The 15,732-nt window shown below is 38.7% G+C and overlaps 2 protein-coding genes and 1 long non-coding RNA gene across 4 annotated transcripts; 1 reads left to right on the forward strand and 2 right to left on the reverse strand.

Moving 5' to 3' along the window:
* Positions 1 to 4,549, forward strand: LOC4341767 (receptor-like cytosolic serine/threonine-protein kinase RBK1). Of its 2 annotated transcripts, XM_015787384.3 has the most exons (9): positions 1 to 223; positions 430 to 477; positions 1,332 to 1,967; positions 2,431 to 2,685; positions 3,143 to 3,297; positions 3,396 to 3,475; positions 3,583 to 3,718; positions 3,920 to 4,069; positions 4,166 to 4,549. In XM_015787384.3, the coding sequence occupies exons 1-9, from the start codon at positions 199 to 201 to the stop codon at positions 4,331 to 4,333; spliced, it is 1,653 nt and encodes a 550-aa protein (XP_015642870.1). In that variant the 5' UTR covers positions 1 to 198; the 3' UTR covers positions 4,334 to 4,549. The 2 variants fall into 2 exon arrangements, with proteins under 2 accessions (XP_015642870.1, XP_015642871.1); XM_015787385.3 differs by lacking the exon at positions 430 to 477.
* On the reverse strand, positions 1,574 to 5,130 carry LOC112939332 (uncharacterized). The gene is made up of 4 exons (XR_010742025.1): positions 4,874 to 5,130; positions 4,145 to 4,632; positions 1,823 to 4,055; positions 1,574 to 1,729 (listed from the first exon to the last, which is right to left on the reverse strand). It is a non-coding gene; the product is annotated as an uncharacterized lncRNA (long non-coding RNA).
* A 1,274-nt stretch (positions 5,131 to 6,404) lies between these two features.
* LOC4341769 (aminopeptidase P1) lies at positions 6,405 to 14,889 on the reverse strand. Its single transcript, XM_015787381.3, has 16 exons — positions 14,621 to 14,889; positions 14,388 to 14,451; positions 13,640 to 13,779; positions 12,705 to 12,989; positions 12,460 to 12,582; positions 12,093 to 12,347; positions 11,685 to 11,771; positions 11,475 to 11,542; positions 10,223 to 10,286; positions 9,052 to 9,186; positions 8,888 to 8,968; positions 8,205 to 8,259; positions 7,564 to 7,668; positions 7,387 to 7,458; positions 7,112 to 7,236; positions 6,405 to 6,836 (listed from the first exon to the last, which is right to left on the reverse strand). Exons 1-16 carry the CDS (start codon positions 14,738 to 14,740, stop codon positions 6,669 to 6,671), a joined length of 1,947 nt encoding a protein of 648 aa, XP_015642867.1. The 5' UTR covers positions 14,741 to 14,889; the 3' UTR covers positions 6,405 to 6,668.
* Positions 14,890 to 15,732: the final 843 nt, after the last annotated feature.

Consider the following 15,732-nt stretch of genomic DNA (forward strand, 5'->3'; position numbering starts at 1 on the left):
GGGCACCGTGCGAGCTTAGCTCTGCACTGTTTGCCTCAGTTGGGTTGGTTTGGTTTGGTTGCTTCTTCTCTGCTTCAACGGTTGGTCGACTTCAATGCAAGAAAGCATCGGCAGCAATTGCTCCTCCCGTTGAGTTTTTCGTCGTCGTTTGAAAGCGAAGGAGACGGCGACGGCGACGAGGAGGAGGAGGAGGGATTAATGTCGTCCATGGCCTCCAACGAAGGTATTCTTCTCTTCTCTCTCAAATATTCTGTTTCTCGCATACAAGTTTGCTCCTCTTTTTTCTTTCTTCTTCTGCTCTCTTCTCTCTTCTTCTTCTGTCCGTCTTGGGGAAGAGAGAGAGAGAGAGAGAGAGAGAGAGAGAAATTCAGAAGAAGAAATTGTTGGTGATGACGAAACTGAAGGAGTATTTGGTGATTGAATCTGCAGAGGTCGGTAATGAAGATGGGAGGCAGGAGGATCTGCTTGTTAAGGAAGGTTAGCTGTGGTGATTTTGATTATTTTTTTTACTGCTTAATTTCCTCATCTCTTTGCTGCATGTGTGGCACAATTAGTGCTTGTCTGTATCTTCTCTTTCTTTCTTGCTTTAGTCTAAGTGCTCCATTAGTCCTGGAAAAATCATGGCTTTTTTTTCCAGGCATGCTCACAGCTTTGAAGCTCTAACATGTCATTTTCTAAGAGGGCAACAAGAGATTAAAAAAAAGAGAGATGTCAGCTGCTGGATTCTGGTCTTCTTTGTAACTTTTAAATATGCTATTAGGTTGGGCAGGCTTCCATTCCCTATCATCATATAGAAGATGGGTAGATTGTCAAGTTCTTCCAATTTTTCTCACCAAACCAAAATCTTTGAAATCGACATTTATGTTGATTTAAGCACCCTCTTGATGATCTTTCGCAAATTGCAAGCAAATCACAGAGATGCACAGGTTATTTTCAGACTTAGTTGTGTGTCTGTCTGTGTGTGATAGATAGAAAGAAAGCATCAATTTTGGAAGGGTGCAGAGGGTGGTGCGCATGTCAATTCTTGGTGCAAATCTCTGAATTATAGAAATGCCTCAGATACTGTCGACTGGCAGCATGTGGTTTTCATGGGAAACGAGACAAACACAAGCCTCTCCCCCCTTATCATCCACTGTCAAGGGATCTGAGAGCCTGTGTTTGTGTGTGTGATGATGATGTGTTTCTTGCCTTGACTTGCTTTGCACTTTGTTTGTCTTGATGTTTGTAGTAGTAGGTAGTTAATTTGTCTTCTTGATAAAATTCAGTTTTGTAGCATAACAAACCTATGATAATAGCCCATGCTATGTCTACATCTCCTTTGCTGTGTTCAGGGCCAGGGGAGCACCAAGAAAACACCATCAGAGATTCCGACGAAGCGAAAAATGAGGATTGCAGCAATAGCGGGTCAGTAACCGAAGCCGTCGTATCAAGCGAAGAACCCAGTGACAGGAGCAGCACTGAAGAACCCAGTGACAGGAGCAGTACTGAAGAACCCAGTGACAGTAGTAGTGGTGGTGACAGTAGCAGCCAATCTGCTGATTCTGATGGAGGTAGCAAAGAGGCGCCTAAGATGGATTCGAAGGCCGGTAACGATGACAGCAGCGAGTGCACCGATCAGAGCTCTCCTCGCGCGGTGCTAGACATCTCGGTATCCGGTAGTGTCGACTCCGATGAGAGCTCCTCCGTTGAGCAGCCAGCGGAGTCGAATCACAATACGCAGTGGAGGAACCTGATCAGTGGATTGATACTCAGGAGGAGGAAGTCGATGGCGAGAGCGGGGACATTCCCTCAGAGAACCAAGACCACAGGGCTTAAGAGGTACCTGGAGAGGATGCGGAGCGGCAAGAACCAGATCGATTGCGGCGCCATTGCTCCTGAGATCCTTCCTGAGATCAGCAAGTGGAGGCCATCATGGAGAAGCTTCGACTACAGTGAGCTTTGTGCTGCAACTGACAAATTCAGTTCAGGTGATATGCAAAACTTACTTCTTTGTTGCTGCAATGCTGTCACTCGATTAGGCCATGTTACTATCATTGCAGAACTTATGGGATGTAGCTTTAACACTAAGCTATGAATTTATAACTGCAGCAGTATAATTTCACCAAGGAAACATAGGGCTTGAGATTCAAATCATGAACTGTTATTTAGTGTAATGATGACTGATTACTGATTAGAAGTTAGAAAAGTGAGAAGTATTAAAGTATAAGTGCATAACACTGTAATACCAAATCATTAACAAATAGGGCCTGATTTTGTTCTACATTGCGGTAACTCTAGCATATAATACAGAAATCTTAGCTGTTATGCTCTGCCTCTATATCATAGCTCCAAGGGTCATGTGATACAAAGTACAGCTTTTGGCCTAATTATATTATCTTCATCTATGTTAAATATTCTCTGAATCTTTTGCTTCATGCTTGATATTACTAGAAAATTTGATCGGAAAAGGCGGGCATGCTGAGGTGTACAAAGGACATCTTGCTGATGGACAATTTGTAGCAGTGAAGAGACTAACAAAAGGTGGTAACAAAGAGGACAGGATTAGCGATTTCTTATCTGAGCTTGGAATAATAGCTCATGTTAACCATCCAAATGCGGCACAGCTCTTGGGGTTCAGTGTGGAAGGGGGCTTGCACTTGGTTCTTCAGTTCTCACCTCATGGAAGCCTGGCTTCTGTTCTTCATGGTATGGTTTCCTCTAAATATTCTTTACTTAATGAATCCAATTTCTGAGAGATATGCTGCATTGCTGCTATGTGGTGGCATGTTACATCATATATCATTTTTTAGAAAAGTAAGAAATATATAGACCTTACTATTAGGAATCAACTAGAGAACAGATATCTCTTGACATTCATGCTACCATGTAGTACAACATATTCATTTAGGCAGTATCTGAACTATGAAATGTAGTTCTCCAATAAGTATGTGCGAATTTGTGATTTCCATTTTGGTAGGCTTCATACAAATTTTACATTATCACTTCTTGTAGCCCTCATTTCAATTGCCTCTTAAATGCATATACTATAGGCCGTATCACATATCTGAACTCAAGCATCATCCTCTTTCTAAAAAAAAAATCAATATAAGAGAATACTTAGAATACCCTTAGTCTGGTGATAAAATGGAGTTCAGCTGAACAGGCACAAAGGGAGCCCTCAAGTGGAAGGCTAGGTTCAATATTGCTCTTGGAATTGCTGAAGGACTGCTTTATCTACATGAAGGCTGCCATCGACGCATAATTCACAGAGACATCAAAGCATCAAATATCCTTCTAACTGAAGATTACCAACCTCAGGTATGTATTCTACTACCAGTCTCTTGCCGTAGTCCTATCTGTTATATGATTCCTAGGGTTCTTTTAAATGCAACAGTTTTTACTCCCTCATTGCACAGATCTCAGATTTTGGACTTGCAAAGTGGCTTCCTGACAAATGGACTCATCATGTTGTGTTCCCCATTGAAGGGACATTCGGGTGAGTTCGATAAGTTTTTTTCAGTTTCATCACAATGATTTAATCGTACCCAGAAAAAGAAACAATGCCATTGTTGGTTTTAACTTAGACTTTACACCCTTTCTTAGGTATATGTCTCCAGAGTATTTCATGCACGGGATCATAAATGAGAAGACTGATGTGTTTGCATATGGAGTTTTGCTTCTTGAACTAGTGACAGGACGGAAAGCCGTGGATTCCTCCAGACAAAGCCTAGTAATATGGGTAATAAAAGCAAATCTCTAATATGCTCCATTATACAAAAATTCAAATCAGCTCATTTTATATCATTGTCTGGTCATATTGAGAGAGGCAAGTGATGATCAAAAGTTAATTCTACAATACTTGAATGGATAACATGAACTGGTATAATCACATACATCTGAAGCCCTTGAATTCACAAGCTGTTGTTTGTCATGTGCATAGGCAAAACCATTGCTCGACTCGAACAACATGAAGGAACTAGTGGATCCTTCTCTTGATGTTGGATATGATCCAGAAGAAATGGCTCACATCCTAGCAGTGGCATCCATGTGCATTCACCACAGCTCAAGCTCGCGGCCTAGCATGAAATCGGTGAGTGCGATGAACACGCTAACTATACGGCCATTGTAAAGGCTAAAAAAGAAACAATTTGGATTGTAAACTGACCTGTTGGTTTGATGCCTGTAGGTGGTCCGTTTCTTGAAGGGGGATAGGGAATCACTCGAAATGATGCAAATGCAAAGACCAAAACTCATGAAACCCCTCATGTTCGACTCCGGCGATTCAGAGGATTATACTCGCTCAAGTTACCTCAACGATCTCGACCGGCACAAGAAGCTTGCCTTGGAGCAGTGATACTTGAGTTGATTTTGACTGCCATCTTTTGTACATCATCATCATTATCAACATTGTGATCCTCCTCCTTTCCAAAGGTGTAGTAGTATGCAGGCTGTATGGATGGATGTAAGGGTTCAGTTTATCAGTTGCTCCCTTTGTTGCTGATCACCATGGTGTCATTTTGGCCAAATGCATGTTGTGATACCATTATTCGATCGATGGACCATTTCAGCCCTCGCCTGTGTGTTCTATCTCTGCATGAACCTTGTTCACCATGTCAAACAAAAAAAAAAAGCTCCTAGATCCAATCAAGTAACCTGAATTTCAAAAAGGTAAATCAGTTCAATAGAAGAGATGCACTTGATATTGTAGCGGTAAGGGGGGTGATTCCGTGTTTAATTCTAAACACACTCATAATTTCTTCTAATTATTGGATAAAAAAGCTCCTTCTCGATTTCAATTCTCTAGAATGCTAATCAACCAACCATGATTATCACAGGCAACACCAATTTCGAATGGATATTCTGAATCCTAGGTTGCACCTGTACTCCACTGTACCTTTTTTTGTCGCCGCCGTCGGATCCCCCAGCTGCCCCGCGGACTCCGGCGCAGCAGGCGGAGGCTCCCCCGTCGCCTGGAAGCCTCTCCGGCGGACGAGCAGGCGAGGCGCAGCAGGTAAGAGTGCGCTCGTTAACCCTGCATGGCTGCATCGATTCCCGTGGACCGGCCTCGCGCGGCGGGGTTCGCCGGAGGTCCGCCGCCGTGTGGAGTAGAGGAGAGAGGAAAGGCAAAAGGAGGATCGAAATGCAAAATGCGAATAGTTGGAGGGTCAGTCGTGCAAATATCGGCCCAAGTAAAGGCCCCATTAGCTTCTGATTAGGATACAGATTCTATGCGTGCGAAAAAACTTTTTGTATGTAAATTTCTTTAAAACATCAAATAAATCTGTTTCAAATTAAGCTTGTAATGATTAAAATTTAATTAATTATGTGTTAAAATTTAATTAATCATGTGTTATTGGTTTGTTTTATCCATATCCTAACTTTCATTTTTATTAGAAACGAATGGGGCCAAGGCTCATCTTTTATTAAAGGGTAAATTTCACATCTGGTCATTTATTTTGACCAAGAGTTAAACTAACATTTTCACTTAACACTATGCATCATTTTGTTTGGATTAAGGGTAAGGGTACCGACGAAATATGTGAGGGAACTTCATATGAGATTTACACAGGGATACATATAAAAAACAAAGCATTGTACTATGTTTTTACATTCTATTTAGTTTGAGTGGTATCTAATTAAGTTATACTTTCTATTCTATTTTTATTCAGTTGCCCTCCGTATAGATTAATTTGTGACACTTTTAAACATATTCACATCACCATTTTAGTGTGATTTTTTTTAAAAAAAAGGTTGTTTTCTGATTTTCTAAAAGACCATTTGATGGGATTTTCTGAGTTTCTAAAGATATTTATCGTGATACTACAACACTAAGAATGATGGTTTGAACCATTTCTTTGACATTCTCTGACAAACACCTATGATATTCCAAACTGCAACTGTAAAGATATGTGGTGTCAAGTGAAAATGTTGGTCAAATTCCAATGTGATATTTACTCTTTATTAAACTTCAGTGTGATGCCGCCCCTGGGATAGGAATTTTCCAAACAGACCGTGTTCAATTTTAAGCTTTGAAATGATGCGATTACTGTTAATTAGTCCAACCAAACTGCTCAGGGCATTCAAGCAAGCATCTGAATAACTGTACAAATGCAACCTGCAAATTCAGTCAAAATTGGAAGTTTGATTGGATGTGTTTAGTTCACGTCAAAATTGGAAGGTTGATTGAAATTGGAACGATGTGATGGAAAAGTTGGAAGTTTATGTGTGTAGAAAAGTTTTGATGTGATGAAAAAGTTGAAAGTTTGAAGAAAAAGTTTAGAACTAAACAAGGCCTTAGGGTGTGTTTAGTTCACGCCAAAATTAGAAGTTTGGTTGAAATTGGAACGATGTGACGGAAAAGTTGGAAGTTTGTGTGTGTAAAAAAGTTTTGATGTGATGAAAAAGTTAGAAGTTTGAAGAAAAAGTTTGGAACTAAACTCGGCCTTATTATCTCTACTTCCATCCTCACATTCAACATTAGCAGAATGACAACGCAAAAGAATCGATTGTGATGTTTTCTGCTATATATTCACACTTATTGCAAGTAATTAAATTGAGGGATAGCCATTTATTTATCTACGCGCATGGCATGCCAGAAATCATCTGCACATCTAGCACGAATAGTTGCAACCGGTTGGGACCCTGTGTCATGTGTCCATGTAGCGTCAACCAGCTAGTTGATTGATGGCTTAACAGCTCGCAGCGATAGGTTCAGTAGCTTTCCTCAGCCATTCCTTCTCCTGCTCATTCAGGTAAGGTTGCAAAATTTTTCTGCAATCCGAGTGATACGCATTTACCCATTCAATCTCAGCAGGGGTAAGTAAGGTGGTGTCTATCAGTTTTGTCTGGTACGGAGTCTGCATAGCACAAGAAATTCATCAATACATGAACATGAGCAAAACAAATGACGCAGATACATGGTGAGCAGCATTTTGTATTTAGAGATCATGAAATGCCAGTCGAACTGGCAACAAAGGCTGACTTTAAAATGGTCATACAGGTATAAACAGAGCAACAAAACAAGAATACAATGTATTATCAACCGGGATATCTTGTGAAATTGATACGGAGACTTGGAGATTACCAAAGAGAAAGTTAATAATTTAATAAAATGGAGATTGAAGAAACTTACCCATGTTATATGTTCAAAAGCCAAATAACCCTTATCTCCAAAATTAAATTTAGTATTGGCTTCTTTAACTATCAGAACATTCTCCAACCTTATACCAAAGCTTCCGTCTTCATAGTAACCAGGTTCTGCAAGAAAAGATTGTGCAAGTTGAACTTTACATCGATCATTGCAGCAAGAGGGACTATCATCGAAGTAAGAATTACAAAGTAGTTTCACATTAAACTGTTGATAGTCCTATTAAAATAAATAGTGGTTAATTTAGGATATTTACTGACCATCTGTTACAGTCATCGATGCTTGTAGTGGTACATTTCTAGCAGAAGGTCTGAAGCTAATTAGATGAGGACCTGGGTTGTAAGCACAAACAGAATGGATTAAACATTTCAAGGTAGCACTACAATCAGATAATTTACTGTCATAGAAGAGGATGAACCAGCAATTGAGTATCTGACCTTCATGAACATTCAAATAAGATCCAATACCATGGCCTGTACCGTGCCGGTAATCAAGACCACTTCTCCAAAGTGGTGTTCGTGCGAGAATATCAATAGCATGCCCTGTTAAGGTTTAAGTAACGCACAAATATCATGGATTTTGTTGAAATATAACTTGAAAAAGTAAGTATAACACAATGAACATAAATTGGTGTCAAAACATGGTAGTATAAATCATTTTCTTCATCACTTGCTAGTTTCTGTCATCTTTTTTTTTTTCAAATTTAGTGAGATAGTCTATCACTAAATAACATTAGTGATTACTGGAATCTTCTTACAGTTTCCAAATGTTAAAGAAACAATGGAGTCTATCACTAAATAACATTTGTGATTAGTGGAATCTTCTTACAGTTTCTAAATGTTAAAGAAACGATGGACATGATCTCTGAGGCAACGAGGCTTTGAGAAAACATGATGTCGCATGTTTATAAGTAAATGCACTCATAAAGAACAATAATGTTATCACATACTACACTATTAGGTGATGTTAAAACTCCATGGTACATCTGGCAGCTATTTTATCATTGGGACACATGATCAATGTTAAATCTCCTGAGTTCATATAGATGGAAGTATAAAAGCTCAAAACACTCACTCACCTGTGGTTCCATTGGGAAATACAGCAGTGTCCAGTGCAATGTGGCCTTTCAAAACCTATTTCCAATGTTCGATATCACTTGCATTAGAAATAGATTAAATAGTAGCAAAGAAAATTAAAACCTCACAGACAATATCTTGTAAACTATTAGATTCAAGCATTTAATATGATGTTTATTTCTACAAGAGAAATAAAGTAACAAGTGTGTAAAGAAAACTTGACCAGCCACTGTTGACATAATATTCAACAATGGAATTTTCAGCTCCATTAAGTAGGGGCAAGTAATGCAATACAGGAAATGAGGAAACCAATAACATTGCAACGTGTCAGAAAACAAACTTTCAACATGTTGCATGTCAGCCACTAAGCTCTTAAATTCATGGAAAATAATACTACAGTTGTCAAATAAATAAAGATAGCTAGCAGTTATGCAGCTATGTCCTGCATGCTGGTCTACCGTATTTAGTAAAACACATGAAGCGGTTACACTGGTAAGGCTCCAGCTCAAGTCAACTGATTATTGGACACTCATATACTCCCTCCATTTCAAAATATAAGGCATATTACTTTGACCAACAATTACACTATTAGGATATCATTCGTTCTAAATAGAACTTAGTATTTGACATGTCATTTGTTCTAAATAAAAGAAAATTTTAGCAAGTGACGAAAAAATAAACTTACAGCTGTGTAGCAGGACTTCTCATGCTCAGAGGGTTTGCCAAAATGTACAGTTCTTGTAATGTCTGTAGTACCATCAAGATACTGCAAACATACCACCATAGAAAGAATTAGACTCAAGCAAGTCTTTTACCACAAAATTTGAGTTTGACTGAAATGTACTCAACCTGAGCCCCAGAGTCACACAGATATATTTTATCAGCATCAAGTTCAGCACATGAACTTGCTTCTGGTTTATAATGAATCACTGCTGCATTTGGTCCCACGGATGAAATCGTAGGAAAACTCAGACCTTTGAAGTGCTGCAGAAATATTACCAGTTAGTCAAAAGATGTAGTATAGCAGGAGACTATGAACTGCAAAATGCCCTCATTTGGCTCTGTAGTTTCTATGGCTGCGTTCGGATGAGGAGGTTCCCAACCCCTTTCCCTCGTATTTCGCGCGCACGCTTTTCAAACTGCTAAATGGTGTGTTTTTTGCAAAAAGTTTCTATACGAAAGTTGCTTAAAAAAATCATATCGATCCATTTTTGAAAAAAAATTGCTAATACTTAATTAATCACGTGCTAATAGACCGCTCCGTTTTCCGTGCACAGGATTTGGGTTCCCAACCCATGGTATCGAACACAGCCTACATTCATCTAGCAACCAAAGAAAAGATGTTCCACGAAAACAAGTCTTTTTTTTTGGTTACTTTGACATAAACACACAGTAAGCAGAGAAAGAGGGGACGACTCAAGACCCTCAATGTCCTGATTCCTGAATGAAGAGCTCAGAGCGAAGTCAGTGAATGTAGAATTTTTTGTGCAAAAAATAGGCCTTATTTTTGGACTGTTTACGCAAAAGATTTATGCATTCACTCTGGGCTCTGCACTGAGATTGAGGAGCCTCTGATGGTTCCCTCTATCTCCACTTACCATGTGTTTACGTGATAGTAACAATACATATAATGTCATCCAGAGAGTATTCTTTTATTTAAAAAATATGCTTACAAAGAACAGTAAAAACTTCCTCTCAAAAATTGCACAAGAAATACAAAATAGTTAGTATAGTAGAATTTTTTCCATTGTCTCTTTAACGGATACAAATGAAACCGATGGGCCTTGGCTATATCAGTTCCAAAGTTTCAATGGATATTTGGGGTTGCTACAACAAAGTCATAGGTAAGTATGAGGAACTTGTTTATTTTAACAATTTCCATAATACCAAAAGTGCACTTACTGGCTTTTGACTTTTAAAAATGGTAATGGCAGTAACTATAGCTGTTTATGGCAGTTATAAAAGATCTCTAGTAATATAGTATACTTAAGCTTGAAAAAAGGTCACGTTAGCAGCATACCTCTTTAGATGCACGGAAACCTTCAAGTTTATCGCTCACAGAAACCTCTGTAAGTTTTACATTCCTACAGGAGTGAAACAAAAACATTAACACAACCAAATGCACACTATTATTCATAATTAATAAAGTGGACGATAATTGATTAATATAATGCATAGAACAAATGACGTATCAAGAAAATGGTAAGATTCTTTATATATATAACAAAAATCAGGCTAAGAACAAAGGAATCATGGAGCATTGAAACTTCAGACTTCAGGGGATTTGCCAAATGTAAAAGTCGTACTCCATATGTATTATCGTAGCAATAGTACAAGAGCCCACAAGTAAGACCAAGTACATTTGGTACAACATTGAATTTTAGAAAAAATACACAAGGGGGCAGAGAAATACAACTGTCTGAGCAGAGCACACGGTGTCATACTATCATGGTCAGTGAAAACAACAAAACAATGTGCACACCTCCCAAAGGAAATAAATGGGCAGTGTAAATGAGAAAATTGGACAAACAAAAATTCCAGATAGGTAAAACAAAGAAGGAACATGTCAACCTTGGTCTATGATCTGAATACAGAAGATTTTTTTTTCTGAAAGCGTGTTCAGAGTAAGCACACACTACTGAGATGCAGAAGTGAAAAAAAAATGAAGGAACTACATTTTAAATATTATACAAAAAGGAACAATGACAGTAACAACGTATATTAAAAAAAATGCGTCTCAAGTTTGCAACCAAGTTACGTTGCAGTATTGCACATGAAGTTCAAGAAAACTCTATCACAACCTCCTTAGAAAAATATTCTAAAATTTATAATTATCAGGAAGGCATGAAACCACTGATTTAGACAGTTCTGACAGCCAAAAGCTGGGCCTAATGAGGATAATAGACCTAAGCTACAAAGAAAAGCTGGGCATCTTTTGATAATAGATGGTTCCAATTTGTATAGGTGAATAAAAGGTCAATACTCCATACAATGATGATATAATTTCGTTTGACACTCTTTTGTCTTCAGGGTGTGACTTTGACCATGATTTTTTTATTATGGTAAATTCTAATAATTTCATGATAATATTAAAATACTTTTCAAGACAATATCTATGCATACCATTTCTATGTTTTCAAACTATGTATTTTAAAATTTATTGATCGACAAAGTTTCAAAAGTTTGACTGGAAAAGAAAGTCAAATGACATTTGTGGCCAGAGGGAGTATGTTCCCAAAAGAACCATAAGTTTAATATCAGTGCATACTCACATATGCTCCTTTTTCTGTGATCCCTTGGCCTCAGTAAAGTAACCAGAAGCTCCATAATTCTCTTGCATCTGTCATTAAAACAAGATCATCTGAGCTAGTAGAAAATAATTAGAAGGACTACATCACAACTAAACAAATTTGCAGCTGCAAAAGAACACTTGCTTGAAGTCCAAGACTAATACGCCGCATGAGAGACAAATTCATACTGACCTGCTTGTCAAGCCAAGCAAGGTATTGCACGACAGCCGCACCATCTCGAATATGTGCCTTCCTCAAACCATCCAGCTCTACGGGATTCTGTACCATGATTACAAGAAATTAAAAATATAGGCATAATAAATGATAAAACTTGCAAATATAGCAGATTTTCAAACCATCCAGCTCGACAGGATTTTAGTATACCATCATTAGAAGAAATAAAAAAAGAGATAGATTAATAAATGATAAAGCTTTTAATGTCAGATAGCAGATTTTCCATAGATAAAAAGCCTAAAATAAATAGAATGAAACAAAAGGAATACTTGAACAAAATACACTTCTAGTGTAAAATGTTCTATCCCCGTTCTTCTGAAACTTTCAGCAGGCGTGGTATGAATTAAAAACAAAAGAAAAAAAAACCTTCACAGCCTTTGGAAGAGCAATAGGTGATTGCAGCATCAGAACTTGATATTGATCCAGTTTTGAGTAGAGTGCAAGGCAGCATGAATTTGAATCAATCCAAACTTTTGAATTCTCATTCATATCATTTTCCCCATGAGAGCTACCATTGACTGCAGAACCTTTTAGCTGTCCAGATGCAAGCAAGCTTGCATCTGATTGAACCATATTATAGTCTTTGATGTCAATACCATTCTCAGTCATGTAGTTCTGGACCTGGACCAAACAAGAGCCACAGTTCACTACATGCCCCTCAAAATCATGACTACGATTCTATGAACGACATAGTGGAATAATTGAAGAAAATGTGTTCAGTGGATTAGCTGACCTCAACAGATACTTTTCTCTTATCCACATAAAAGAAAGCACTGTGCAAGGTTACAATAGAATAAGAATGGACCACTGGGCTGTAGTGCACATCATTTCCTCTAATGTTGTACAACCACGCAACCTAAATAAGAATAACAAAAGGACAACTATTAAAACTGGCAAAGTTGACAAAATTCTCAAGAAATCAAAATTGAATATATTGTAGTGGATAAGAAACCAAGAAATAAATAAGTCTAATAGTACCTCATCAAGCGCAGCAATTATAATGCCCCTAGCCTTTTCATGTTGTAATTTTTCTCTTAACTCCTTAAGTTTTTCGGTAACACTACACCCAGCATACTCTACAGGTTGCACAAATACAGGTAGAGCATTAACAGGAGGACGATCCTTCCATATTTCATCTACCAAGTCAGAAGAAAGCTGAAACAGTGTCTGGTGCTTCTTTGAAAATGCATGCTCATATCTCTGGGCAGTGTCAACAGAGATGCACCATGGATTAATTCCAATGACAGCTTCATCTGACAGGTTCTGATTGCACAGCAACAAACACAAGCCACAAAAGTTAGTTAGAAACAACATTATTCAGAATAAAATTAAACGCTAATCATGAGTATTGCTATGCAATGCAGATCAACAAATAACTAAACCCATTCTCTCTAATCATTGAATAATTGGCATGACTATTCTTAGTTTTCTCCCTAGCAAAATAAAAGCCTCAAGTAGATCTTTAAATTTCTGCTTGCATTTGGTATGATCAAAATAAATTTATGTGCCCAAAATTCTGGTAGTTCTGATAATTTTGGAAGGAACTCCCATATATCAAACCAACTATCATGCAGTTCCTTGAATCTACAGCAGACAGGAAGAAAGATAGTAGGCTTGGGGTATTAACAAAACAACTGAATATGGTTAACAAAATGAAAAGGACCATATTTGGGAGATAAAACTAGCTAAAATTAACAAGAATAAAACCACTTTTGGGATTTCACAACACAAAAACTGTGGCAGAATTCAAAAAGCAAGGATAAACCTTTGATCTGGCTGTTCAAAAAAAAATGAGAGGGTATAACCAAATAAATTCATTTCCATGGACAAGTTTTGTGAACCAATATTTTTATTATGTAAGACTTGGGAAATTAAACTCATGAACATGATCAAGAAGAGATGTCAACACTTACATCAGCTATCCAAACTTCAACTGGGGGATCTTCTCCCATGCGCATCAATTTCCAGCGATTAGTGAGTTGCTGCTCTGCCTGCAAGAAGTAACGCCCATCCGTCCAAAGTAGCGCCTCCTTCATAGTGATAAGCGCCAAACCTGTGTAGCAACGCAATATAGCTCGGTCTGAGAAATTAATGCAACTCTCTGATTACGACAACTGGGGGAAAACAAAAGAAATCAACAAGTTCAATATGTTACATCCACATTTTATGATATTCAACTCCATCCTACTACAAAATAGGAATCAATTAAGCTCCTCCCAGTACAAAGGTGGTTATCATTCCATACTTTAGTCCAGCTAGATTAAACCATAACTATAAATGGTAGCGAAGCTATCAATAATTTTATTACGATTTGCTTGGTCGAAGCAATGTATAAAACAATCCAGTCCAAAAATGTCTGTTAATCACCTAAATTTCCAAAAACATAACAGTGTCATAAATCATAACTGCTCCTAAAATTTCAACCATTAGCCTCTATTACTAGTCAACTGCTTTCTGATTCATGTCAGGCAGAGCAAAAAGAACTCCACTTTGTGTATCACCAAAATGGTAAAAATTGCAACCCTGAACAACGTTGCATAATCCAATTGCACTATTGTATAATGAACTCATCGCAACAGACTCATCGGCTGGTGGTCTAGGACAATACACAGCGTTCATCGCCTGGGAAACGAGAAGGGATGAATTGAGGAAGCAACATACCAGCGCTCCCGGTGAAGCCGGAGACGAACTGCCGCCGCTTGTCCCGCTCCGACACATACTCGCTCTGCAATCAATCAATCAATCACCCACAAAACCACACCCAAATCCTCAACCATCATCGAGAGGAAGAAGAGATCGCGCAAAACGGAAAATCCAACAACAACAACAACAAAAATCCAAGCCCGATCTGATCTGATCGACTCCGCGGGAGGTGGCAGCGGGCGCGGACGGACCTGGTGGGCGTCCTCGGACGGGACGACGAGCGCGTGGAGCGACGGGGAGTGGGCCGCCATGAGCGCGCGCAGCTCGTCCAGGAGAGCGTCCCTCCCCGCCGCCGCCGAGTCCGCCGACATTGTGCTCCGCGGCTCAGCTCTCGTCTGTGGTGCAGAGCCTTCTCGAGAAGAAGGAGGAGGCGGCGGAAGTAGAAGGGCGGCGGCGGCGGCGGCTTTCCGGCGAGGAGACGGGAGTCGAGGCAGTTCAGAACGGTTTTTGTTTCATGGACGCAATAAAACGGCCGATTAGTCCGATAAATTAGGCACTGTTTAGTTCAGGTGAAAAGTTTGTGTGTGCTCCGTCAGATATACGGACACACATTTAAAGTATTAAACGTAGTCTAATAACAAAATAAATTACATATTCCGCCTGCAAACTACGAGATAAAATATTAAGCCTAATTAATCCGTCACTAGCAAGTGTTTACTGTAGCATCATATTATCAAATCATGGCGCAATTAGGCTTAAAAGATTTGTCTCACAATTTACACGCAATCTATATAATTATTTTTTTTCTATATTTAATACTCCGTGCATGTGTCTAAATATTTGATGTGATCGCCTTAGTCGATTAGCGATTAATCACCGAAAATTGCTATGCTTATGACACATGGACAAAAATGGACGGTGTCTCTAATTATATGATTGTATATCTCTAATTATACATAAATCATACAACTGGATCACACGTATAGCAGCAGTCTTTAATCGCTTGGTTAAGTTGTTTAATGGGCATATCACAACAAATCCAAATAAAGTTTTTTTCCAACTCAAACTTCGGCTGTTTTTAGTTCAGCGTAAATTTTGGACTGAAAAATTGTGTGTGTATAACAAATTGTGTGTATAACAGGTTGATGTGATGGAAAAGAATTAAAGTTTGGATCCAGCCTTCTTTACGTTTCATCAAGTTAAAATTAACACGTCTAGCCACTGGTCTGGATATTGCAACACGTCTCATCGCAATCACACGTCCGGAAATGCCCTCTAGTTTTGATTGTTCCGTCAGCCAGCCTGCCTGAGAAAAACAGTTCAAGTTCAGGATAAGAGAGCTCTTTACACTGCCTAATAAGAA

This window comes from Oryza sativa, chromosome 6 (genome assembly GCF_034140825.1).
Source record: "Oryza sativa Japonica Group chromosome 6, ASM3414082v1".
Lineage (NCBI taxonomy): Eukaryota > Viridiplantae > Streptophyta > Magnoliopsida > Poales > Poaceae > Oryza > Oryza sativa.